The 24,785-nt window shown below is 46.2% G+C and overlaps 1 protein-coding gene across 1 annotated transcript in view; it reads right to left on the bottom strand.

Annotated features, from left to right (window-relative positions):
- Positions 1-24,785, bottom strand: part of Ttll11 (tubulin tyrosine ligase like 11) — a 239,613-nt gene that overhangs the window by 115,920 nt on the left and 98,908 nt on the right. Inside the window, exons 5-6 of the mRNA XM_051185303.1 lie at positions 19,763-19,858; positions 18,744-18,859 (exon numbers count right to left, since the gene is read on the bottom strand). Coding sequence (XP_051041260.1) covers positions 18,744-18,859; positions 19,763-19,858 — 212 coding nt within the window. The remainder of the gene's footprint in view (positions 1-18,743; positions 18,860-19,762; positions 19,859-24,785) is intronic.

Here is a 24,785-nt window from a genome sequence, read left to right on the forward strand (position 1 = left end):
GGTCACCTCTCCTGTTTTTCATGACTTGTTTGGGGTAATCTTCTCCAGAGACTTCTCTCATGACTTGGTTACTGTTCTGCGAACTCTGTAGCCTGTACTCAGTGATGGCACTGGAACTGTCTGCTCACAAGTCACTTCTGGCACACAATGATAATCATCACGCCTTGCCATGTGATTGCTCAGGACACCCCTTCTGGACCCATGAAAGGGTAGGAGCTTGGAAGGGTTTTATGTTTGCTGATGGTTTGTTGTGATTTTGGCTTAGTTTTGTTTTTAGAATGCAATGAAATGCCAGTGTGTATGTACCCTCAAGAACTGGTACTTCAGTTTGGATCTCCCAAAGAGCCTGTGTGTTAAAGGACTGGACTCCAGCTGCGTGTAGCAATGCACACCTGAAATCCTAGCACTCAGAGGCAGAGAGAGGAGGATCACAAATATCAGGACACCCTATCTCAAAAAGATAAAGCCCACATTTTAAAGGGCACATCTCCCATTTGATGCTATTGCAAAGCAGAGAAACCTTTATGAGGCAAGCCTAGTGGGAGGAAGTTAGGTCATTGGGGATGTGCCCTTTTTTAAAAAGATGTATTTTATTTTGCATAGGCCTGCACAACTGTGTGTAGATTTGTGTTTATGCATGCATGTGGCCCACAGAGGCCAGAAGAGGGTGTCAGATCCTTTGGAAGTAGAGTTACAGGTGGTTGTGAGCCACCCCACATGGGTGTCGGGATCTAAACTTCAGCTTTTAACCATGGACACATCTTTCTAGCCTCCAGGGGGATGTGTGCTTGGAGGGGATATTAGAACCCCAGGTCCCATAGGAAGAACAGATTACTCTGTGTGCTCCCAGCACAATGTGCTGCTTCATCACAGGTCCAAAAGCAAAGTCAATCCACTGTGTATTGAAACCTCCAAAACTGTGAGCCAAAATAAGGAGAATTTTTTTTAAAGATATATACTTCTAGAAATGAAAAGTGACCAGCACATCTGGAGAATGGAGACAGAATTCTTCCCAAGAACACAGATGGCATGGATTGGACAGAACTCCCTGTGGTTGGTTCCCACATCTCATGAGTCAAGGGAAGAGAAACATTACTTCTCAAGTGCAGGGAGGACTAGAGCAACACATTGGCTGTGATGTTTGCCACCAAGAGAGAAGCTGCTGATCGGTACCAAGTGGCTGTGGCAGGGAGCACACCAGGTCCTTTACAGGGTCTCTTCCAGGCGTGGAGAAGTATAGCCTCAGCTCCCAATGGGGCTGACATGGGATCTGGCACTAACCATGCCTGGTTCAAACCCTGACACTGCCCAAGTCCTGGTACAAACACAGAAACAGTAAAAAGACGTCAATACTCGGTAGAGTTATGGTCTAAATAAATCAGAAAGTTCCTGTCTAAAGTAACCCTCAGTAAATCCAGTGGCAATGACGACAGGAAGGACAGAGGAGCCAGAGAGAAACCACAGGTGTCCACTCCTTTTCATTCCTGAGTGCTCTCCAAGGGCTGCCTCTGGCTCCCGGCGCTGTCGCTTAAAGCCTGATGGCTTACGAATACGCCAGGCCTGTGCCAAATCCCCACTAACGATTTTTCAGTATAAATTAACTCGAGCGAACACTTTGAAATGCCTGCTACAGAATTATGTGACAGCTTCCAGGAGAACCTATAAAAATAGCTGGAATCATAGAAAGGCCATTCGATACACAGAAGTTTCTCATTAATTTAATTTCTCCTTTTCTTCCGGCTCCTGACCCTCTTTTGTCAGAGCTAGCAAGGAGTGTGGGAGCAAGCACCAGTCGCTCTGGCTGTTGGAACAAGTAGTACTAACAAACAGCAAAAAAGGATTCATCATAAGACATAACTATTTCTTTATACTTATATAGAAGCAATTGGTATAAATCTGTACCATTTACCGGGACCTCTGTATGTGCAAGCTCATCTGACTTATTGTCATATATTGTGCACTCACCACAGCCTGGCACATCCATATATTATCTCACTTTTCACAGTGACCCACCATTATCTCTATTTTTGTAGGTGAGGTGCATTGTAGGCAGAGGGATTCCCCTGGGCTCACACATGGAAGACTGGATCTTTCAGATCTCAGCAAAAATCCATGTTTTCACGGGCACTGTTTCGTGACCCCTGTTTCACCCCAGGAAATAAGCACAGTAGCACAGCATTTGGGCCTCTGGTGGAGGAAACAGAATGTCTTTGGTGGTGGGTGAAATTTGGAGGAAGATAGTGTGATGAGGGGACCAGAATGCCTACATCCTCCTTATTCCTACTGCTCACAGGCCCTGACTCTGGTTCCCCACAGTGTTGAGTGTGAGTTGCAGGGGAGGCCTCGCTCTGGATTGAGCACTGGGAAAGCTCATCTGCCTGAAAGTAGAGGTCTCATTCTCTGGGGTCACCTATTCCATAAAGAAGGTGAGATACAGGCTCTTCTCTTTATTCCTGGATCTTGTTCTCAAGTAATTCTGAACTAGGTGGCGAGGGGGCTCATTCTGCTCTCCCTTTCATGGTCCCATCTGACCTCTAATTTTTCACACACACACATACACACACACACACACACACACACACACAGAGAGAGAGAGAGAGAGAGAGAGAGAGAGAGAGAGAGAGAGCACCCAGAAGGACAAGAGGGTTACGTGTGCTCAGGTGTGTGATAAGAATTATGCTGTATGAGGGTGATGCCTTTAACTCAGGTTATGGCACATAGTTTAGTAAGAAAAAGGGAGGTAGGGTAATACTACAGAAATGTGTTACGTGTGAAACAAACTAGAAAAGAATGCACAAATCCAAGTGAATGCACTGTCAATAGAGTGTACCAAACTTCTCCCAGTGTAAAGACCTAAATCTAAGGTACAATATAAGGGAATCAGAATGCCAGCAGGTACCTAGAGCAGATACTTAACCAGATGGTTATTTCCCAACTGTCAAGCAAGAGCTAAAACCAGTTTGTGGAGATTAGTAGGTCTTTATAATACACAAACTCCCAAACTCCACAGACCTCATGTGGGATATGACCACACTCACAAGCTAAGTATATTTATGCCTGTTGCAGGGTTCACCCTCCACCCTGAGACTGACTGCTGTAAGGGAGAATAACAGAGCTGATGGAAGGGTCCTCAGCAGTTGTTTTGACATCATATCTACAGCTGTTAAGAGATATACTGACAAAAGCAATTTACAAGTCCAAGTACCATCCATCATTGAGAGGAGGTCAAGGCAGGAGCTTGGGCAGCTAGTCTCCGTACTCACAGCTAAGAGCAGAGAGAGACAGAACAAATATACATACAATTCACTCGAATACAGTTCAGGGTACAGCCCATGAGGTCTTTCAACCTCAGTTAACAATCAAGGTAGCCCCCACAGACATGCCCACGGACGCACCCACAGACATGCCCACGGACGCACCCACAGACAAATCTGTTCTAGGAAATCCCTCAGTTTTAGACTCCTCTCTCAGGTGATACCAAATTGACAGTTAAAACTAACCGGCTGATAAAAGCAGGGGAGATGACTGCAGTTAGAAAAACCGGCTGCTCCTCCAGAGGACCCAGGCTCAACTCTGAGCACCCACATGGAAGCTCATAAATGTCAGTTACTTCAGTTCCTGGAGCTGAAGCTCCCTTCTGGCCTCCACGGGCTTGGCACATATTTGGTGCATGGACATATACACAAGAGCAAATTATCCATATGCATAGAAAACAAAACCCAGCACAGCAGTGAACCCCAATCTCCTTGGAGAGATGCAGGAAGCTGGACACACATTATGGCTTCCACAGGCCCAATAAGGCTGCTGCTTGAGGTCTCACTCCACAGTTTGGCTGAGCTTGAACACATCATGATCCTCCTGCCCCAGCCTTCCAAAGGCTGGACTTGCATGTAAGAGCCACCATGCCTGGTGCCTCATAGAGACACTATTGTCAGGTCACTTCACCAACACTACGTCTAGGTCAACCGAGCAGGCTTCCAACATCAGTGAAAAGATGCCTCACAAGGCAACTGGTACAACCTGTGGTCAGACCATAGAAACACAGAAGTCACATCTAAAATAGTTGAGATGAGGACTGTTCTGTTCCCTAATTGCATGCACTAGCTCATCAGTTTCAAAGATGCTTGGCTAGAGGCTCCACACAAAGGCTCATAATGGCACCCTTATCCACACTACAAAACCAAGAAAACAGCCTTCTGTATTCACAAACTGTTTTAAGAACCACAAATCCTGTTTCTCCTCTTTAAACTAATTAAGGTTTACAAACAGGGCTGAAGGGTTTCTTGTGACTGCCACGGGAAGCAGATCACTCTGGTTAGAAGCTAGTGGCAGGGTAGTCATTCAGATTTACTTCACACAAGCACAGCCAATGTAGACCAGAACTACAACTCCCAATTAGGCTGGCCTAGAATATCCCGCACCTCACACCTACTGGTTTAAAGGCAACCAGCAAAATTTGCAGAGTCTAAGTGTTTTTAAAAGGTAAAATCTTCCTTTTTATTTTTGTCTGTTTCCCAAATAATAAATCATGCACACTTATAAAATGGCTGCATTTTTGCAACATAGCAGACAGTACAGATGAGCAAACCACAGTCCAAGAAAGAGTGGAGACTGGCACCGTTCAAAGTGCACTGTGGAAAGAACCTCGCCTCTTGGATGCCTTCCAGGGGACACTGCTTTTATTTAGGGTCCTCACCCGTGTGGCAAGACAAAAACTTCATGGAAATTAGAGGAAGCCATTTTAAGTGTGAAGCACAAACGGAGCAAATTCTTTGCATCAAGGATGACTTTAATTACACGGGCACTGTTGACTTCCTTCAGTTTTGCTCAACCCCATTACACTGTCCACTTGTTTAGGTAAATTCCTGTCTTTGAAAAAAATGAAATACATGGCTTTCATAGTGAAAACCTGCAGTTTGCCCTCTGCATCTGTGAGTTCTCTGCCCAAGGATTCAACCAAGGATGGGAAATTCTCAGGGAAGAAACGGCATTTATTGACATTATAGCATGTTTTCAAAGGTCATTTCCTAAACAATTCATTGTGCTAGGAATCCGCAGAAAACAAAGTTGGGGGGGGGGTGGAAGGTTACATGCATACACTCTGTCCTTCTGTGTAAGGGACTTGAGATTTGGGTGCTATGGAAGATGCTGGGAAGAAAAACTGTATTTCAATATGTATCAATTTGTGAGAATTGTAATAACGTTAATGCTGGTGATATTAGCCCTATGTGCTCAGCACTGTGATAGTAGGTGATCAGAACAATAAGGCTAATTATTAAACAATTGCCACTGACAAAACGCTTCCCACATCCATGCGAACTGTGAGTTAGGCTCAGTGACTCATTTTACCACCACAACACTCCCGCTACACAGCTTTCACCACCATTACACACATTTTACTCATGGAGAAACTGAGACTCAGGGAAGTTAGCTGCCCCAGATTTCACAGAGAGCAAAGGAAAAACTATCCTCAAATCCAGGCCCAGAGGATTCTGAAACCTGTCCCCTGCAACCACAGACGACGACATCCCTGTCTGTACAAGTATTGCTTCAAATTCTATTTCCAGCAAGGACATTTCAAGACCCAAGGGCAAACTAAAGGTAGGAGGATGGCCTGTTCTCCATAGCCATGCTGGCCTTCTCCATGGCATGGAGCCAAGGAGCTCTGCTACTTATCTCCCCAAGGGAAAGCAGAGCTCACAGCTGAAACACAAGTGGTTCAGAGCACCAGTGCAATTTGGGAACAAGGCAGAATCTGTCTACTGTTCCATCTTAAAATATTCATGAAGCAAAGGAGCACGTCCACATTCAATAATTAAATGTCTAAAATCTGCAGGTCGATATATTTGCTGATCATGAAGGACTGAGGTTCAAGTCAGCAGCCATGCATGCTGCCATGTCACAGTGCAAAAAAAAAAACAAAAAACAAACAAACAAACCAACAAGCAAATGAGACAGAAGTGTTGCTTTTGCCTAGAGGAAAAAAAAAATCCCTCACTTGTTCTGCTGGAGAGAAAGGCTGAGTCCAAATTAAGAATGCATCTAGGACTTTGCCTGCAATCCAGCTGCGAGAGAATGAAAAGGAGTGGGAAGTGAGGTGGGGGCCTGCAACTTCTCCCTCATTAGAAGAACTGTTTTAAATGGATGTGAGGGTGCCTTAAGGGTTAGGTGGGCTATCATTAATACTTTGATTGTCTTAAGAAATCCACACAGAAAGGCGGGGCAAAGGAAGCAGATAAACAAAAATGTGCGTTTATGGTGTGACCCTGTGATGCTTTTTTTACAGTGTTCTGGCTGTAAGCAATATGAACAGAGTTTAGTTAAAGTCTTGGAGTTATTGGGAAGCTGCGTCTCCAGGGTGTCCTTCCCCAGGGCACTGTCCACCTTTCACATATAAAAGGAGTCATACTGATAATCACAGCACTAGAACCCAGAGGAGAGGCTGAAGGATTGCTTCCCAGAGTGTGTGTATGTGCGGGGGGGGGGGGGGGGGGGGGTCAGCCTTGAAACACAAGCTGGCAGGTTTAAGTGTTGCTCGCTATCAGAGCAGGGACAGCACCAGAAAGCAGAATAGAGGCATCCAGTATCAGCAACCACAGATAGGTAGGCTCTGCGGGCTGGGCTTCCACAGCCCCTCCCACTCAAGTCTATCTCAGACTGGGTGGCCACTGCCCGGGTGGCCACTGCCCGGGTCCCTACCCAGTTACCTGCTTTGTGGGTCTGCACTGGGACTGGCCTATCAGCCCAGAAGAGACTTAGGTGGATTTAAAGCAACACACCTGTGAATGGGGGCTGTAGGGCTGACATGGCCTGGCAGTGTCTTTCTTGCAGTCACGGTGGCCCAGTTGGCTATGCTAACAGGGCTGTTGTGGTTTGGTCCTCATCTCTAGGTGAGGGCTACCCTGGCCGCTCTCTCTTACTCCTACCCAGGGGAAGGTGTGTGTTCTCAGTGCTGCTCCCACTGGTGATAGTCCATCTTCAGGAGGCTCCTGGGTACCCTCCGGGCCAATCTCCCAAGTCCCTGATCATGGATTCCCAAGGCCTGAGCCAGAAGAAATCTGAGTTCAGGGTGTCTCCGCAGATAGCACAGTTTAGCTCCGGGTCCTGTCCTGATAGTCTACTCTACCCAGAACCCTGTTTTCTCCCCTCACTCCTCTGGTTCTCCATCCTTCCCCTCAAGAGCTGATTGTTGAGACCAAAGAGATACACCACAGAAAGCCCATACCCTCTAGACTTCCATTCCGGATACCTAGAGCCTACAGTAGCACACTTACAGGGCTGGCATCTACCTTTCTAAGTAGATGTGTCTGACGCCCTCCCTTTAGATCCAAGAGATGGTTAAGGAGTGTCAGAACCAGGTGGTATAGAAACTGCTGTGAATAGAGTACTCTCTCTCTCTCTCTCTCTCTCTCTCTCTCTGTGTGTGTGTGTGTGTGTGTGTGTGTGTGTGTGTGTGTGTGTACCAGAGTGTCCACCCCTCATCCTCAAGTGGTGGAGTCAGAGTGGGAAGAGACTGGAGAGGCTGGCAGAAGGCTGGGATCTCAATGTACTCTTTCCAGGATATCACAAGTACTAGGGGTGGGCCTGCATGCAAAACTGATGAACATGTGGGAATGCATGTGCCACACCCTTATAAAGAACCCAATAGATACTTGCAGAGAGAATGTACCCAGAGATCTGGTTCAATCCCTTGTCTGCTCCTCATAGCTATTATGGTTTGGATCTACAAAGTTCGTGAGTTGAAGGCTTGTCCCCCAGGGCAGTAATATTCAGAAGCAGGCCCAGTTACCTAGACCACGATGACTCTGATCTCATCAATGGGTTCATCTATTAGTGGGTGCATACTTAATGGGCTCTTGGGAAAAAGAGGGAACTGTGGAAGGAGGAGACACATGGAGCGCATGCTCACAAGGGGATGTTTTGTGTCCTCCTCTCTGCTGTCATGAGGTAAGTATGCTCTAAAATATGCTGACCATAAGGGTCTGGATTATCACAGGTCCTTAAAACAATGGAGACAGTGACTGTGACCCTTCAGAAGTTGAGAGCTAGGATCAAACCCTTCCTCCTCTGAGTTGTTTGCTTTAAGCATTGACCTAGCAGCAATGCGGCCGCCATGCCCCCATTATTCCCACAGTACAGAGTGGGCAGGCAGGCCTCAGCAGGGCTAAGTGGTTTGCTCCATCATAGGCTCACAACCCAAACCATGTACTCTCCTGGGGCTGGCTTTCTTTATCTCTGCAGTTATCTGACCTTGGCTCGGTTACTTCAGGCTGCATGGAACTCATGACTCCTTTGAATCTGTTCTTAACATTGCAGGCAAAGGAAGTTTTTGGTTTCCCCTTTCCTTCACCGAGCTTAACTTTCTCTGCGAACTTCAGTCTCACTTCCTGGTCCTGCCACTGGCACCTGCAGAGACATCATTCCATCTCCTGCTACAATCTTTGAAGCTACAGTGGCTTCTGTTCTTGGCTCTGTTTCTTCTGAGCTGAAACATCCTCAGTAACTCCCTTTTCCCTCCTAGCAAAGGATTTCCAGACCCTCTACTTAATCAGGCCTCTGAGGACAGAGTCTAGTCTCTGTCCCCTACAGCGCTTCACAGGGCTCATCGTGTGCAGAAATCCCACCTCATTCAATTTAGCATGCAAGAGACAGAGTCCTAAGACCCAGAGCTGAGGACAGTCTCACTGCATCTGGGACTTTTGGCCTATAGAATGGGGAGAGGACTCATGGGATGTCTATTACACACAGTTGGGAGTGCGCTTCAGTAACTGGTGTGGGCTGACTGCAAGAGCACCATGTAGGTGTGTGGGTAATGATGGCGATGATGCTAATGAGCCGGGTGCAGAGCTGGCTGGGGAAGCCACAGAGTCAGGTGCTCAGAAGAAACCCTCCACCTGCTTCACTAGAGATGCATTCCTTCGTCACCCCATCCCTGACAGACACAGGTGCAGTGCTCAACTAAACCTAAGTGCTCATTCAGTGTGCCAAGTTGCTTGACTGACTCAGAGACCACCATGTTGTAACCACATGGATGATACACAGACAACTATTCCTGCATTGCTGGAATAAAATGTTTGATAAAGTCAATTTCATGAGAGAAGGGTTTATTATGGCTCAAAGTCCGAGGTTGCAGTCCGTCACAGCAGCGGGAGTGTGAGGCGGCTGGGCACTTTGCATCCACAGTCAGGAAAGCAGAGATGAATGCTGACACTCATTTTTCCTTTAGTCCAGGACCCTAGCCTACATTCAGGATGGGTTTTTCTACCTCAGTTAACCTAGTCTAGATACCCAGACATCCCAGAGGCTTGCCTCTTACATGGCCTAGATCTTGTCAAATCAATAATCAATATTAACTATCACAGGCTCCTTAAAGACAGGATATCCCTGTGTCCAGCAAGCAGGACGGACTTCTAAATACGCTGGCATGGCATTGTGAGTAGGGCAGAAACTGAGAGCCAGGAGTAAAGAGTACATTTTCTCATGGGGTGGGGCAATTGTTTATTTTTCTAGCCTGCATTTTCATGAGTGACATGGCTATGAATATTAGTCCCCGTTCTCTGGTTGCCAACAAGCTTCATTTGTACTGCACTGGAACTTTTGAGAAGCTGAGGCTTCTATACCACCCCCATCCTGCTTCCCATTCCCCGGGGCAGGCCCAGCTTCCCCTCCCCTTAACATTCCTACTGCATTCTGTACCTCACCAGGGTTCACATGCACCCCCGACACAGCCTCTGGCATAAGTCTCCATGCAGGTGTGCATTCATTGACATTCTAGCAGCTTCCATGCTGCAGAGGTGCAGCCCAGGCTGGATGGAGGAAGAAGGAATTCTCTCCATGTTAAGGGTGCCGCCCAGCAGCCAAGAAGTGCTGGCTGTGCAGCTGGAGGGGTGCAGGAGGAGCTTTGCTCACAGGCAGCCCGGGCTTGCAAGGGTGCAAGGGGTGGAGGAGCCGGAGGCTCAGATCCTACCCTCTCCCACGCCCTGCACACACATTAGCGGCTGCCTTGAGAGTTGCCCAAAGTGAAGGAAGAAATGGAAATTGCATGAAAGGGAGAGGAAGGAGAGCAGCTGGAGAGTATGGCCGACCTGGTGTAACCCAGGGCTCTGGGTGATTGCCGAAGCTGACTTTCACCCTGATCTTTCATTTCTCTTAATCTAGCAGATAATTAGAGGGAAATCAAATCCCTCCCCACAGCCAGAGATTAACCTGTCATTGCTGCAGCTCCCTTCCTACTAACTTTCCTACCTCTTCTCTCACACTTCCCCATTACACACACACACACACACACACACACACACACACACACATACACACACACTCACACATGCACGCACGCACGTTCCACCTATTTAAAACTGTCCAGATTGGGTATTTCCCATGGCAAGGACTCTTCTAGGAATAATCCCTCCCTCCAAAGCAAGAACTTTTCATTGCTTTGAGATGGGAAAAAAAAAAAAAAAAAAAAAAAAAAAAAAAAAAAAAGAAAGAAAGAAAGAAAACCAACTGAAAACTCCCTTTTATGGATGAAGAAAGCACAGTGCAGAGTGTGAGGAGACAGGACCATTTATGGCTGTAAATGGCAGAGCCAGGATTTCCCCCAAGCATCTGCCAGCAGAGCCCTTGTGCCCCCCCGAATCTTTGCACAAAAGCCACGAGTGGATCTCTACTCCAACCTTGGCGGCTCTCTTCCCTCAGATGATATGGTAATTATATGTAGAGAGAGGCCTGTCTACCACAGATTTCGATTCTCTTTGCACATCAGCTTATACTCTATTCCTTCCAGTTTGGGACGTTACTGAGATGAAGTGGCCTCCTGGTTGGCTGAGGCTCTTTCAGCTCAGAATTACCTGCTCGTTGCTTAGCCCATGTGAATCAAGAGACAAGCCCCTGCTGTAGGTCACCGTGAAGCAGTCCGCTCTCCACTTCAATCCCTGAGACAGGGTCTCTTTCTCTGAACCCAAAGCAGCCAGCTGTTCCCCAGAGATCCCTCCTCCCAACTGCTGGGACCCCAGGTGGGCTCTACCTTACCCACTTGGCTTTTGTGGGGGCCTTGGAGTCTGAACCCCGATCCTCATGCTTGCATGGCAAGTACTTTATCCAGTCAGTCACCCCCTCTGCCCAGAACCCATGATTTAAAGGACACATGGAGGCTTTAGGTCACCAGGGCAGTGTGTAAGGAAGCTGCTAAGTTGTCCTTACTTGAAATGACTCCAGGAAGGCCCACGTACAGGTCTGCACTGCCTCCTGTCCATGATGGTGACTGGCTGGCTATATGCCCAGCCAGCCTCCCCATCTGCTCCATTCAGGGGGTGGGGCAGAGCACCTGCATACCTATGTTGGAGAGACCCAGTCGTCCCTCTGAAATGACACTCCTTAGGAAATGCATGTTTCCCTCAGCCCACTGTACACAGAAGCAGTCTCTAGTGGGTAGTGCTCACTCAGTGATGTCACATTTTCAGACGGGAAAGGCGACGTGTTTCACACAGACTAATGCACATGTCATTAGCCTCCTCCTGTCTGACAACCCATCCGAGCTTGCCACCTTTGAGGTCCAGACAGCTGCCATAGCTGCAAACACCATGATGCTCCCAACCTTTGGCAGGTTGTGTAGAGCCTCCAATGAGAACAGCACACTTTGGTCTCTGGAAATAAAACCTCTGGCCTTTCTACAGCAGCAACACACCCATGTACAAGATCCTGTGTCAATTCTGGGCTCCTGCAAGACCACACGCGCACACATTCCACAGTTTCTTTAGTTTGACATTCCAGAATGCCCACCTCTGGTCTCTGGGTTTCCATGGTGTTTTCTTCCACCTCCTTCTCTCCAATCCACTTCATGCACCTGTCTCTCAGCCTACTTCAACTCCTCAGGGTTCCCTGCAGAGCCTTCTACCACAGCTTCCTCTACCAGGGACATCCTTCCTCTTGTCTTTGTATTTCAAACCCTTTACACCCCAGCCGTAGCGCTACCTCTCCATCGGCATTAAAAATTCTTCCTGCCAGAAAATGATCTCTCTATACACATTTCTCCTTGACAGTTTGTCTTTGCAATCACAGTACTTAGCCCCTCCACCTTACAGATCTTTATGTGTGGGTCTCACCTCCCCTTCTGGCCTGTAAGTTAATTTGCTTTTGGAGTCCTCCTCTTGACACATAGTGAGTGCTCAAGATAAAGGCATTCTTGGCTCTCTAATCCAGCCCTGATGCAAATGAGATGCAAATGGGACCCAGACTTCTTTTATGTATGTGAGTGCTTCAGAGATGCTTAGGATCTGTGTATCTGACCAGCATGCACAGATCAGCATAAAGAATTCTTTGGCATCAGCTAAACCTCAGAATTTCAGTCAAAGCTCATCTGTGCACACAGATGAACCAATCAGTAGGATAGTGAGATGATCTTCTTCTGGAAGACTCTGTCCCCAAAAGCATGGTCAACAGCCAGAAGGGCACTACCTTTTTCTTAGGAGGGCATGCTTAGAGCACATAGCTTTACAGATGTGGCTGAGCAGTTAAGAGCACTGGCTACTTTTCCAGACAACTAGGGTTCGATTCCCAGCACCCATATGGTGGCTAGCAAGCATCTCTAACTCCAATTCTAGGGGATCTGACACCCTCTTCTGGCCTCCATGGGCACTGCATCACAGATATACATAAAGGCTAAGCACCCATATACATAAAATAAAAATAAAAAATCTTTTTTAAAATGAGTACATCTTTCCTGTTATTGGGGTGGTTTCAGTAAGGTATACTGCCAATTAAAAGGGAAGGAATCTGAGTTTGTGTGCTTTCTCTACTCTTCCCCAGGACAGGATGAAACCACATTCCTTTGTCATGCTCAGAGGCCTGAGCACGGGTGCCTGGGAGGCTCCTCTTCCTCTTCTCTCAGAATGCCTCACCTTTGTCCTAGGTTCCATGTACACTCCACATGCTCTGGATTTTTACCTGTTGTTTCCAGTGGCAAAGGCTGCAGGAGAGATGCCTGTCAAGTAAGGTAAGGAAAACCTCCAAGTGGGCATCTCTGATCGGCACTGGTCGGGGTGGTTCCATTCTTTACAGTAAATAGGGCTATTGTGGTGATAAAGGGTAAGTAAATTGAGGGCAGGCTGTGAGAAGTTAGAGCCTTCTGGGCATCCATAAGTCATGTTCCAAACATCTGTATTTGAATCAAAGGCCAGCAGTCTATAAGCCAGCTTCTAGGCACTAGTCACCATGGTCCCCATAAAACCCCTTTGGATTCCTCCACACCTTCTTCCCTACCACACTTTATAAATTCTGGGGTAGCAAAGGGTTAGGGATCAAAAGAAGAGTCCAGGTACCAGAAAGATCAACATTTGGGCAAGAAGGGACGCCAGTAAAATGACCACTCCAGTGTTAGATGGACAGGTCTTCCCCAATCTTGAACCTTGTCTGAAAACAACTGGGGGAATGCCATCTGTTAATCCACCCCTGATAGAAGGGTTTCACAATGAAGACCTGGGCCACCCAAATACCTTAAGAGGGAATTTCTGTTGGTTTTCCTTATTTTTCCCTTTCTCTTTGAAGCTTGACTTTCAATGTGTAGCAGAAACTGATCTCAAAAAGTGAGGAGACTTTGGTCATTTTTACTCTGCCACTAAAGAGCCTTGTGACTTGGGACAGACAACTCATATCCCTTCTCCAGCTTAGTTTCCAGGTGGGGGAGTGTGCTGGGGAGGTAAAGGCACAGAATGACTTTATCCATCACTTGATCCAACTGCTTCATAAACTTAGGAGTTAGCTGTCACCATCAGCATAGTTTGAAAGTGTAGCCTGATTGACCCCTGGTGACCTGGGGACCAGAACTTGCCAAATGCTGTCAGATTGCTCAAGGAAGGAAGTGACTTGGCTGAGCTCAGAGCATTCGAGATTAAGGAACACATCAGCCTTGGCCGAGGCCAAATTCACTGCCTGCCAAGTCACTGTCCTTCAGACACCTGTGAGGGGTTCGGGAATAAGGCAGCTAGCTGCCTTGAGTGGCCACCTCTGTGCCTCTACCATTACTTGAGGGGTCAAACTACACCAGAGGTTCTACTGGCTTCTTGAGGCACAAGAAACCCTTTTCCTGTAAGTGAAATCTAATATAGAAGACCCAAATCAGAACCTAATCCTTGAAGCACATGTTGGGGGGGGGTTTTGCCCAACTGTCCATCAGCTGACAAGCAGGTACTAATAAACTGCAGTGTATTTAATCTATATAATAATTGAAGGGCACTCTGATGTAAAGGTCTAACACATGCTATAGCATGGCTGAACTTCAGGGACATTATATACATGAAAGAAGCCAATCACAAAAGACTGCATAATGTGCAATTCTTTAAAAAAAAAAAAAAAAAAAAAAACAAGAAACACCACCGAGGACAGGAAATCCATGGCAGATAGGCAGCTTCCAGGGGTTGTGTGAAGGTCCGGAGATGTAGGGAGTATGTACAGGGATGGTTTTTTTGAGGAGTGACAAAAATTTTTGGAGCTACATGGACTGATAACCCTACAACACTAAGTATCATTGAGTTGCATGCTTTTGGGGAGGGTTGCTAGGGATCAAATGTATGGCCTCACATATGCTAGGTGACTGTTGCCATTGCGCTACAGCCCAGTCCTCCAGGCTGTATACTTCCAGAATTTACAGTATGCTAATTTTACTCCCATAGAGATTATCAGCCTCCTCGTCTCCATGTTCCAATATGGAAATCAATAGTCACTAGATATTAAAGTTTTTCAGTCAATTAGTTCTCTTGTGACAGCTGTCTTCCTTGTTTACTCTAAAAGTAATTTCTCCTAGCCTCCCAAACACACATGTCCCAGCGACATCCTGCTGCCTGGAGAAATCTCACCCCCACTGCAGCCCTCTCCAACATCATTGCCTCAGATTTATGATTCATCATCGGGTTTTAAACTCACAATTCTGCAAGAAAGAAAAGTAACTACTAATCATTGTTTTTTTGTTTGTTTCATGTCCTGTAGGTAACTTTCTCATTGATGAGTAAAATGAGCATGAGAGAGAGCATGCTGTCAACAGTGTGGTGGCAAACACCTACAATTTCAGCACCCAGGAAGCTGAGGTGTGCAATCTCCAGGCTAGACCACTCAGGGAGACTCTCTGTCTCAAAAGCCAGTACCAAGGCAAACCAAAAACATACCCACAATATTGTTTCCTTTGAATGGCCATCTTTGTTTTATTTACATGTTATTATCTATTATGTAGAAAAAGCTCTTGGAGGCTCAAAACAGCCCTACAACTCTCTGAAGCACCTGCTAGCACCTACCACAGAGGAAAGATTTGAAGGTCATTTGTTAGCCTGAACAGGAAGCACTTTGTTTGGCTCTTTTTGAGACAGTGTTTCATTTTGTAGCCCAGGCCTGGTGGGGGAATTTCCTTGGTAGCACAGGCTTTCCTTGAGTTTTTGGCAGTCCCATGAGCCTCTGAGTGCTGGGATTACAGGCATAAATCATCATGCCCAGCAAAGAGAGTACTGTTGGATATGTTTGGAAGTCGGTCAGCAGGGTCAGCCTCCTCTGCCACAGAAGAGCTGTGACTGCTGTCAGCCTCACCTAGACAGGTGCCCTGGGTTAGAAGACCCAGGATGTACAGAGGAGCAGGCTATGCGGAGGTGCAGGGTACACGGAGTTACATGTCATACAGAGGAGTCGGACCCTTGGATGTGCAGGGTGTACAAAGGTGCGGGATGCATGGAGGTTTTCCGGGCACATGGGCATGTTAGAGCTTTTCTAATGATTCTTCTACACTTTCCAGAGAAGTCTTGGCAGGGCCGGGGGGGGGGGGGCTGGGCACTTGGGACATCTTCATCTTAATTAAGTTTGTGTGGGTCAAGGGAACCCCACTCCAGCTGTCTTGATGGCAAACACCCCAAGCAGGAACCAACCAAAAAGGACCAACCAGATGCTCTAGAACCAGGCATGGAAACACACACACACACCAGTAATCCCTCTGTCTCTTGGGAGGCAGAGACAGGAGGATTTTGAGTTCAAGGCCTGCCTCGGCTTCATAGTGAGACCCAACTCAAACAGCAAACAACAGCAACAAGAAACTGAAAACTGCTTCTACAGGGATGTTCCGGCCTGGAATTCTACTTAACGTCACTCAGTACAGTTGGGCTGGGAATGGTGTGGGTGTGGTCTCAGAACTGCATCCACAGTTTTTGGCCCATCAGCCCTGCATATTTTCTCTGTCCCCTCCCTGTGTTTTGTCCAGTTATCTTGAGACATAGGAACTGAGAATAAATTCAGCCTGGAGCCTGGTAAAGTTACCACAACAATAATTGCTTACATATCCTATCCATGCACTTTGCAGACTACAATGTGCTCTTATGGATGATCATTGCTGGCTAAAAATAAAATAAAATGAAGTGAAATTAAGGGGGGGGGGAACCTCAGTAAGTGGCATTCAGCTATTCCCACACCTTCTTCTGCTGCTGGTAAGAAAGAGGGAGATGAAAAGGCTTCTAGATTAGAATGGAAGCCTGAGTCCTGAAATTCTGTTCCTGATATCGATACAAAGTCAATGCTTTTTAAATTAAAAATGAGATGCGGCTACTTATGACTTGATAAGTTATAAAATGCTTCTTTCATCCTTCTCAGTCAATGGTCCTAGGCTCTACTGCAAATAAATTTCAGATCTTCAACTCATATGGATTGTGTAGGTAATGTTAAACAAGGACAGGGAAAAAAGAAAGCTATCTCTAGCTATTTTAGTGTGAAGGGAGGAGACATCGAGTCCTCTGTGTTAGGTAGCAGAGTTTAAAGACTGATCAGGCCTCCTGAGCACTAACCAGCCCTGACTCTGAATTCAGAGGAGGCAGGCTGTGTTCATGGAAGCATGGCCAGAGAAGAGCCCTCTGATAGACTGTCCAACCCCAGCTCTAAACATGTATACATAACAGCAACACTAATAAACCTGGTAGATTTTATATGCATAAAATATGAGGTGGCATAATAGGAAGGACATATGAGAGATAGAGAGGGTAAGGAAGGGATAAAAATGATGTAGTACTCACCTAAGAAATTTTCAAAAGAAAAAAATTAAATTTTAAAAGTATGCTCAGGCCACACAATGGATTTTGAACTTCTTGTTCCCCATGAAGAAGTCACAATACCAGTGGGTCAAGGTCATCCTAAACTAATTTGCACCCCCATGCTATAGAAAACTACCCACTTCTGCCTGCACAAAGCCTCTTGGGATCTCATCTTGACCATTGACCATTACAGAACAGATTTTTAAGGAGTGTGCCTTATTGCAATTAATCTAACTAAACTGCAACTCCAACAGTGTTTTTCCCCCCTGAGGGCTAAGTATGACGAGGAACTGCATGTGTTTTGCCAACAGCCGTCTCATTTGCCTGCTGTCTGTTGGACCTGAGGTTCTCAGAGGACTTGGTGACCTAGGGATGTCGTCTCTAAAGCAGGCTCTGTGGTAGTCACACCTGTAGAACTGGCCTATGAGAACCACAGGTTGATGTCCGTGGGATGCTGCCAGCATAGTTGCTCTCAGAAGAGATCAGGGAGCAGGTACCACCTAGCCTGGCTGATATTTCCTGCAAGGTACGGTTGCTCAACCACAGCTGCCAAGTCACAGCACATAGGGAACCTACAGACATCTGTGGGCAAATCTCCAAGCCGTATTCGTAAAACTGGGCACTGCTGAAGGTGAGGACTCTTGTGCTGGCATTTTAGAGGCTGCTCTGGTGGTTGTCAGTGCACTCAAGGGTGAAAAGCATTGTCCTGCAGGGACTCCAGCAAGAGCTGGGTTTGAGCCCACGCGATGGGGAGTCTCAGCAGAGGGACCTAACAAACGTCACTGTCTGGGGAAGTCAGCATCCCTCCTTGTCTCCAGCCACGGCCGGCAAGTGTTGACATGTCTGGGACCTTTTGGATCAGTCTGAAGCATTACAGGTATGAGAAGAACCACTTGAAATGCCTGCTTTAGGGTTTCTGCCTAAAACCTAGGCACAAATTATAATCAGTCAACATGTACTTTGTGGGAGCCTAAACTGAGTGTTAGTGAGGGACAAACAGAACAAGTTGGCCAAGTGAAATGTTCTTCATATCCTGCATAATCGCATGAAGGGTGACGCAGGGACATATATCCTCCCCCTACCCGACCCTGTGGGTAGCCGAGAATGTAGGAGGGGGCAGAAATTTAATTTGGACATGTGCTAGAGGCATCAGAAGCCCATGACATCTGCCCTGGAAACATGGAACTCAAAAGCCTCCATCTCAAGAGTGTGGGGGCACTGTGAGGGAAGGCAGAGGCAGCTCTCTCCATGTGCAGCCACTGTGTCCTTTCCAGCATGCTGAAGTGCTCTGCTGTGCATACGGATTTCAAACAGTCATGGGAAGTGGAGATCTGTCACTGAGGGAAGTGGGACCTTCAGATTTGGTAGGCACCTTCAGATTTGAATAGCCATGGAGATTTATCACTGAACCTCAACTGTGGTATAATTACTGATCCTCGGTTGGTTGGTTGGCTGATTGACTGTAGTGCTGGGAATCGGACTTAGGGTCTCACACATGCTAGGTACATGGTCTACCACTGAGCTATATTCCCAATCACTCCTGATTTTGAGTTGTTGGTTGCTTAGCACTATTTATGAGATAAAAAAGATTAATTTATTCATTTAGATTTCAAGAAATTACTTCGCCCGCTTAGGACCCAAAGCAGCTGAGAAATGAAAGCATCGGCAGAAATGAGTGACATAATAAAGACTTACTGCATCTCCTTTTTCTTCTTCAGAGGGTCCATGAGGCGCAGTGTGTCTCTGATCACGGCCACCTTCACCTCTTCATCCACCAGGCTTGGGATATTTTCAAACACCCCTGGAGAGAGCTTGGGAGATAAGGATTTCGAGTCAGAGCTAAACTGTGACCCACTTCTGGTGCTTACCCTGTGTGCCTCCAACTAACTCAATGGTTGTGCAATTATGCACCTGGTCTATGCAAATCCATAGAAGGGAGTTTTAAGCCTCCTTCATCTTAGCTTAAGTATGCAAATAACCTTTTAGAAATCCACAAAGCCCACAAAAAATAACAGCACTATGATTTTGTTATTATTGATATGATTTTGTTTTGTTAGCCCAGGCTGGCCACCAACTTGATATGTAGCTGAGGATGGTCTTGAACTCGTGATCCCTCTGCACCCCCACTCTGGACCCCTGGAGTTACAGGTGTGTACTACCATGCCTGGTCATAGCACTGTGCTTCTTGGATTATCAAAATTATACATGTTCACTATGTACCAGCTGGGAATGTGTAAAGGGCTTAAGAAAATTAAAAGAATCTGGATAATCCCCCAAAAAACCCAGTAGTAATTTTAGGGGTATTTCCTCTGGCTCCTTAAATGTGTTGGGGGTGGGGTGTTGGAGCACAAGCACTGTTAAATGTACTGTTTATCTTAGTGGCTCAAGCATGTCGACACGGCTAACTCATATTCATAGAATTTCAATTAGTTCATCTCCTGAGGCTAACTAATTAGCTCATGTCAAAATGGATGGGAAGGCTCAGCTGCTTCTAAGTTTCCCACCTTAAAAATGAGAAGAATGGCATGCTGGGAAATTACAGTGGGTCAGAAAGGTCTTATATTAATAGACTCTCTTTGGAGCTCGACAGAACTAAAATTATTTGACTCAAACAGAATTTTGCTGTGAAATTTTGAGGATGGTGAATCTTGGGCAGTCAGAGGGAAGCCTCACAGGTAGGAACAGATGGCCCAGGGATTGCTGTGATCGCTTACTTCGTATCCGTGCTCAATTCTCATGCTGGGGTTTGCATTCACTTCTAGTAGCATAGGCTTCAGGTTCTTCATCAGAAGAATGTCAAAGCCTAGAATCTGGGCAGAGCAAAAATAATTCAGAATTATTCCCTCTGGCCACAGTTTCCTCTCAGGAATTGAGTATGGTATTAGGGTCAGTAAGGGGAAAATAAATTCAAACTTGGTCTCCAACCTTGGCCTTGGCTCTGATCTCCCGCCTCCACAGCCCTCCCTCCTCTGCACGTACTCGTTGGACCAAACACATAGCAGAATTTTTTTTATGGAAACCTTGGTAATGGGATGTGTTCCCATAGTACATTTCAGTACTATCTGTGTCATCTCAAGTGCCATAAAACGATGCTGCTTTTCCTCTTTAACAGGCTTTTTATTATGCTAAGGATTACTAGCAGTCCATCAGTTTCTCTCCTGGCCTTTTGTTCCACTCTCCTGTTAAGATGCTTTTTGGCTATGTCTCTGGAAACCTAAGGTCACCTTTCTTAACCTGGAGTATACATGAGTGTCTTATAAGTTTCCAAAGCAGCTCATCCTCCAGGTTAGAGTCTTAGAGTCACTCAGAGCAGAATGCAGGCAAGTGTGTTTGGGAAACAGGAATTACTCTTCCTGGGTGAGTCTGATACAACCTCTTGTGTGTATGTGCATGCTCGTGTGTGTGTGTGTGTGTGTGTGTGTGTGTGTGTGTGTGTGTGTGTGTGTGCACCAAAGATGCACAATTCCATTATATCCTATGAAGAAGACACTCTTGGAAGGAAGCAGAATTTGAGCCTCAGAAAAGATTGTGGGTTTCCTCAGTACTGCCTACCTAGTGAGTGAGTGTTGGCCTTTACACCCAAAGAGGACTGATCACATATGCATCTGGTATAAGAGGAGTGTGTGTGTCTTTGCTCAAAAAGCAGTCTCTGGATGGTGACAACAGAACATGAGACCAAGCTAGACAGCTACCTGAATGTGGTCCCTGGGCAGCCACTCCACAGATCACCACTCAGGCTAGCCCTGTGCTCAAGGCTCACTCCAGCAGCAATTGTTGAACACCTGTGTGCTTGAATTCATCACTGGTCGGTCAGCTGCAAGTGAGGTTTCATCCCCCAGTCTCCCTGGCCTCTTTGAATTCCCTCCAAGTCCTTCTATCAGGTCAACTGATCGCTCCCTCTCACAGTCCTTCACCTGGACAACTTTGCATCCTTGAGATCCTTCCTAGTGAGGTTCAGACTCACACTACATGGGTCTCAGAATATCGGGACATAGGGTTCTATTTCTAAAGAAGTGATAACATTAGAAAATTTCTAACAAAATTGATATATTCTGGAGCCTCAAATAAATAAATAGACAAATAATGCAGAAGAGGGCAAAAAACAAAAAGATGTCGTGTAGACTCCCCTTCCTCTATGGACTTCAGAGGGAGAGATGAAGAGAATCCATTTGCCCATCCATATAGAATATGCATTAGTTAAATGATAATTATCAAACTGTAGCTTCATCTATATTAATGAAATCAAAGCCTGGATGGCCATTTTTAGGGATGATTCGAGATGAACTTATGTCTCAGTGAAGGGCAATCAGGATAAGGAGCTGGGAAAAAAAATCACCATTGTACTATTTTTCTTTCCATGGTCATGAAAAGGAAGGAATAGAAATCAGTAGAAAATGCTGCATGTATTACAGACCTGCTTAATAATAAATGACAAGTGGATATGAGTGATGAGGCCTTCAAGAGACTTCGTGATACTAGCAGTGTAACTTCTGATCTAGCCTGAGCCATGTGTTGCTGATGAGACTGAGGACAATGGCTAGCCACTGTGTCAGCACTGGGCATCTAATGGTCTGCCCTGGCTTCCTGCTGCATCTCACAAGCACAGGTTTTCACCTTTTCATGGTGAGACTATTGCTGTTTCAGACCCAGGAGACTAGTGAATGTGAAAGGTTGTTGAGAACTGGGAGGAAAGGGCAGTGAATAGTGCCAACTATTCAAGAATCTGAACTTGGGTTACATAGTTTTGGATGGATTGAATCTCACATGGAAATACTTTGGAGTTGGAAAGCCCTGGGCTCTGGTTCTTTCTCAGTCTCTCTCACTAGCTCTTTAACAGGCTTTAGAGAACGTGTTTAGTGGACATAACAGAGAATCCCTGTAGGGCCACCAGTAATGGGTGTCAAAGATGGTACCTAGAACTGTGCTTGTCCTATAGAAGGTGACCTGTGCTAGCTCTCTTCCCACTCTCTAACTAAGTCCATTGACAAGAGATGGCACTGTTGTGCTGTGGAGTCACAAGGGGTGGCACATCTTCAGCTCTGCCTTCAACTACATGAAACTCCTTGGTGTCTCTAGGCCCCTCTGTCTTCATCTGTAAAATGGGAAAAAGAACTCTCATTCATTCATTAGTGCCATATTTACTGAACCTCCTACAACCATGCACCATCAAGTAGGGCACACGGGAATACATTCTGCAAAGTACTTGACACACATTGTGTGTTTAAGGACATCAAAGAATATTATATTTTTTAAGTTCAAGGACATCTGAATTATTTTCCTCTTAAAAAGTTTGATGATGAAATATCCAGTACCCATGAATCTCAGATTCGACTTGGAGTTGGATCTTGCCATTGCAATCCCAGAATATCTGAACTGGCAAATAAATAAACCCTGGAAGTTTCTTGGTCCACAACTTCTCAAGATGCTGTTCTTTTGGAAGGAGCCAGATTCGATTGACTTTGACCTATTTTTAATATGTTACACTTCTGGGAAAAGATATATTTTTTTCTTTTCTGAAAATCACTAATCTCATCTAGTCCCTCCTTTTATGAGACCCCAGAAACCTGAAGCCTGGGAAGAAGGCAAGGACCCCTCTTATGTCTCTCCAGCTGCTGTGGCACAGTAAGGTTTGTCAAACGGAGAGGTCACTTTTCAGTCATGTGATCATCTGTGTAATGGTGCCTTCAACCAACAACGTGGGGAGCGCCTCCCACTTGAAGGATGCCCTGGGATTAAAAAACATCTATTCTTCACTAAAGGCCTCTAGAAGCTTCCAATTGAGTTGAAGAGGGTCCTGAGCAACTGACTATAGATTCACACAAAGGTTTCAAGCTACATTCCACTGACAGCTCTCCTCTGAATGAGTTACATGACCATCTGAATCAAGTATTGTCAGCAAGGAGGTCCAGAACTCCTCAAACTCTACATATACCCACAGTCTGTGGTCTCTAATGTGGTCCCAGTGAGCCCATCTCCCAGTATTCAAGAGTTTGTGCAACTCCTAATCACCTCCACACATTTGAATGTAGGCTACATTTAGTGACTTGTATCTGATAGAAGGACAGAAATGATGTGTCACTTCCAACATTAAGTTAAAAAAAGATAGTGGTGTATGTCTTTCTCCCACTCTAAAAGAAGCCACTAGGCATGTGAGGATAGAAATGACATGATTTCTCCAGCCACCCTCCAGGCAGGACCTGAGGCCTGTCAACATTGTGAGTGAACTTGGAGGAGGACCTTCCTCAATACGGCCTTGAGAGGGATGAAGCCCTGGCCAGCCTGCAAGCTGGAGCCTTGGAAGAGACTTGGAGTCAAAGACACATCAGTCACTCTCAGATTCTCTCTCCTCTCTCTCCTCTCTCTCTCTCTCTCTCTCTCTCTCTCTCTCTCTCTCTCTCTCTCTCTCTCTCTGTGTGTGTGTGTGTCTCTCTCTCTCTTCTGAGATAAGGTCTTACTCTGTAACCCTGGCTGACCTAGAACTCACTATGTAGATCAGACTAGTCTCTAACTCACAGAGATCCCCCTATCTCAGCATCCTGAGTGCTAGAATTATACACCCAGATTTTTTTTTCAAGTTTATCATGTTGGAGTTTCTAGATTGATTTAGTTTATTATTTTCTCTGTGTGCCTATTTTGCTTGCTTGTATGTCTGTGTACCATGTGTGTGTCTGGTGCCTCCTGAGGTCGGAGAGTTGTGAGCCACCATGTAGGTGCTAGGAATCGAACCTGGGCCCTCTGCAGAGCAACAAAGATCCTAATTGCTAAGCCAGCTTTCCAGTCCCTACCCTTATATTCTTGATCACCATTAATTTGTCCCACAGTGATAATGAACACAGCATCCTTTTCCGCTAAAATCTACTGTTTCCTTATTCAACCGTCAATCAAGGCACAGCCTCTCCCCTTATCTACCTGGTCACCAGGCCTTGTAAGACCTTTCTAGATCTGGTCATCTCACTACTAGCATCTCAACTCAGCTCTCATTTCCCCCAATTTCAAGCTCACCCCTTTAAATCACTTCATGAGGTGGCAGGGTAACTTCTAGAATATAAAAAGAATACTAACTCTCCCCTGACTCATCTCTGCCCATAGAAGTTCAAGTCCTGTGGCTCGTCCTTCAGCTACCAGGATAGGCTGGACTCTATCACACAGCACCCTAAGCCCCTCCCCACACCGCTCATCTGGGTTCTAATTACACAGCTCTATGTTTTAGTTTGTTGTCTCCCACCCCCACTCTTCCCTTCTTCCTAGATGCCAGTATTCCTCTGCCAAGTATTTACTGAACACCTGTTCTAGGCACTAGGAACAATGCAACTCAAAATAACACTTCTACTGTCACCTGAGCTCCCATTTCAGAGAAGAGAGGGCCATGAGCAAACGAAAGCTACAGCAAGGTAGGAACACAGGAGTGGGAAGGTGGGCAGAGGGGAGGCTGGGGGGGGGGGCAGGGAAAGGCTTGCTTTCTTTTTTGGGAGGGGGTTGAGACAGGTTTCTCTGTGTAATAACCCTGTAGACCAAGCTGGCCTCAAACTTATAGAGAGTGGCCTGCCTCTACATCCCAAGTGCTGGGGTCAAAGATGTGTGAACCACCCTGCACTGGGAAGGGCTTTCTAAGGACTCTTGTCAGACCACTGTCTGTGGCTCACACAGCTTCTCCTGGGGTGTGATGTCATCTCTCCTCTCAATGGGATCTGTCTTCATACTGCTATGGCTGCTTTAAAGCTGATCTCATCAATGCTG

This window comes from Phodopus roborovskii, unplaced genomic scaffold, assembly GCF_943737965.1.
Source record: "Phodopus roborovskii unplaced genomic scaffold, PHOROB, whole genome shotgun sequence".
NCBI classification, from domain to species: Eukaryota; Metazoa; Chordata; class Mammalia; order Rodentia; family Cricetidae; genus Phodopus; species Phodopus roborovskii.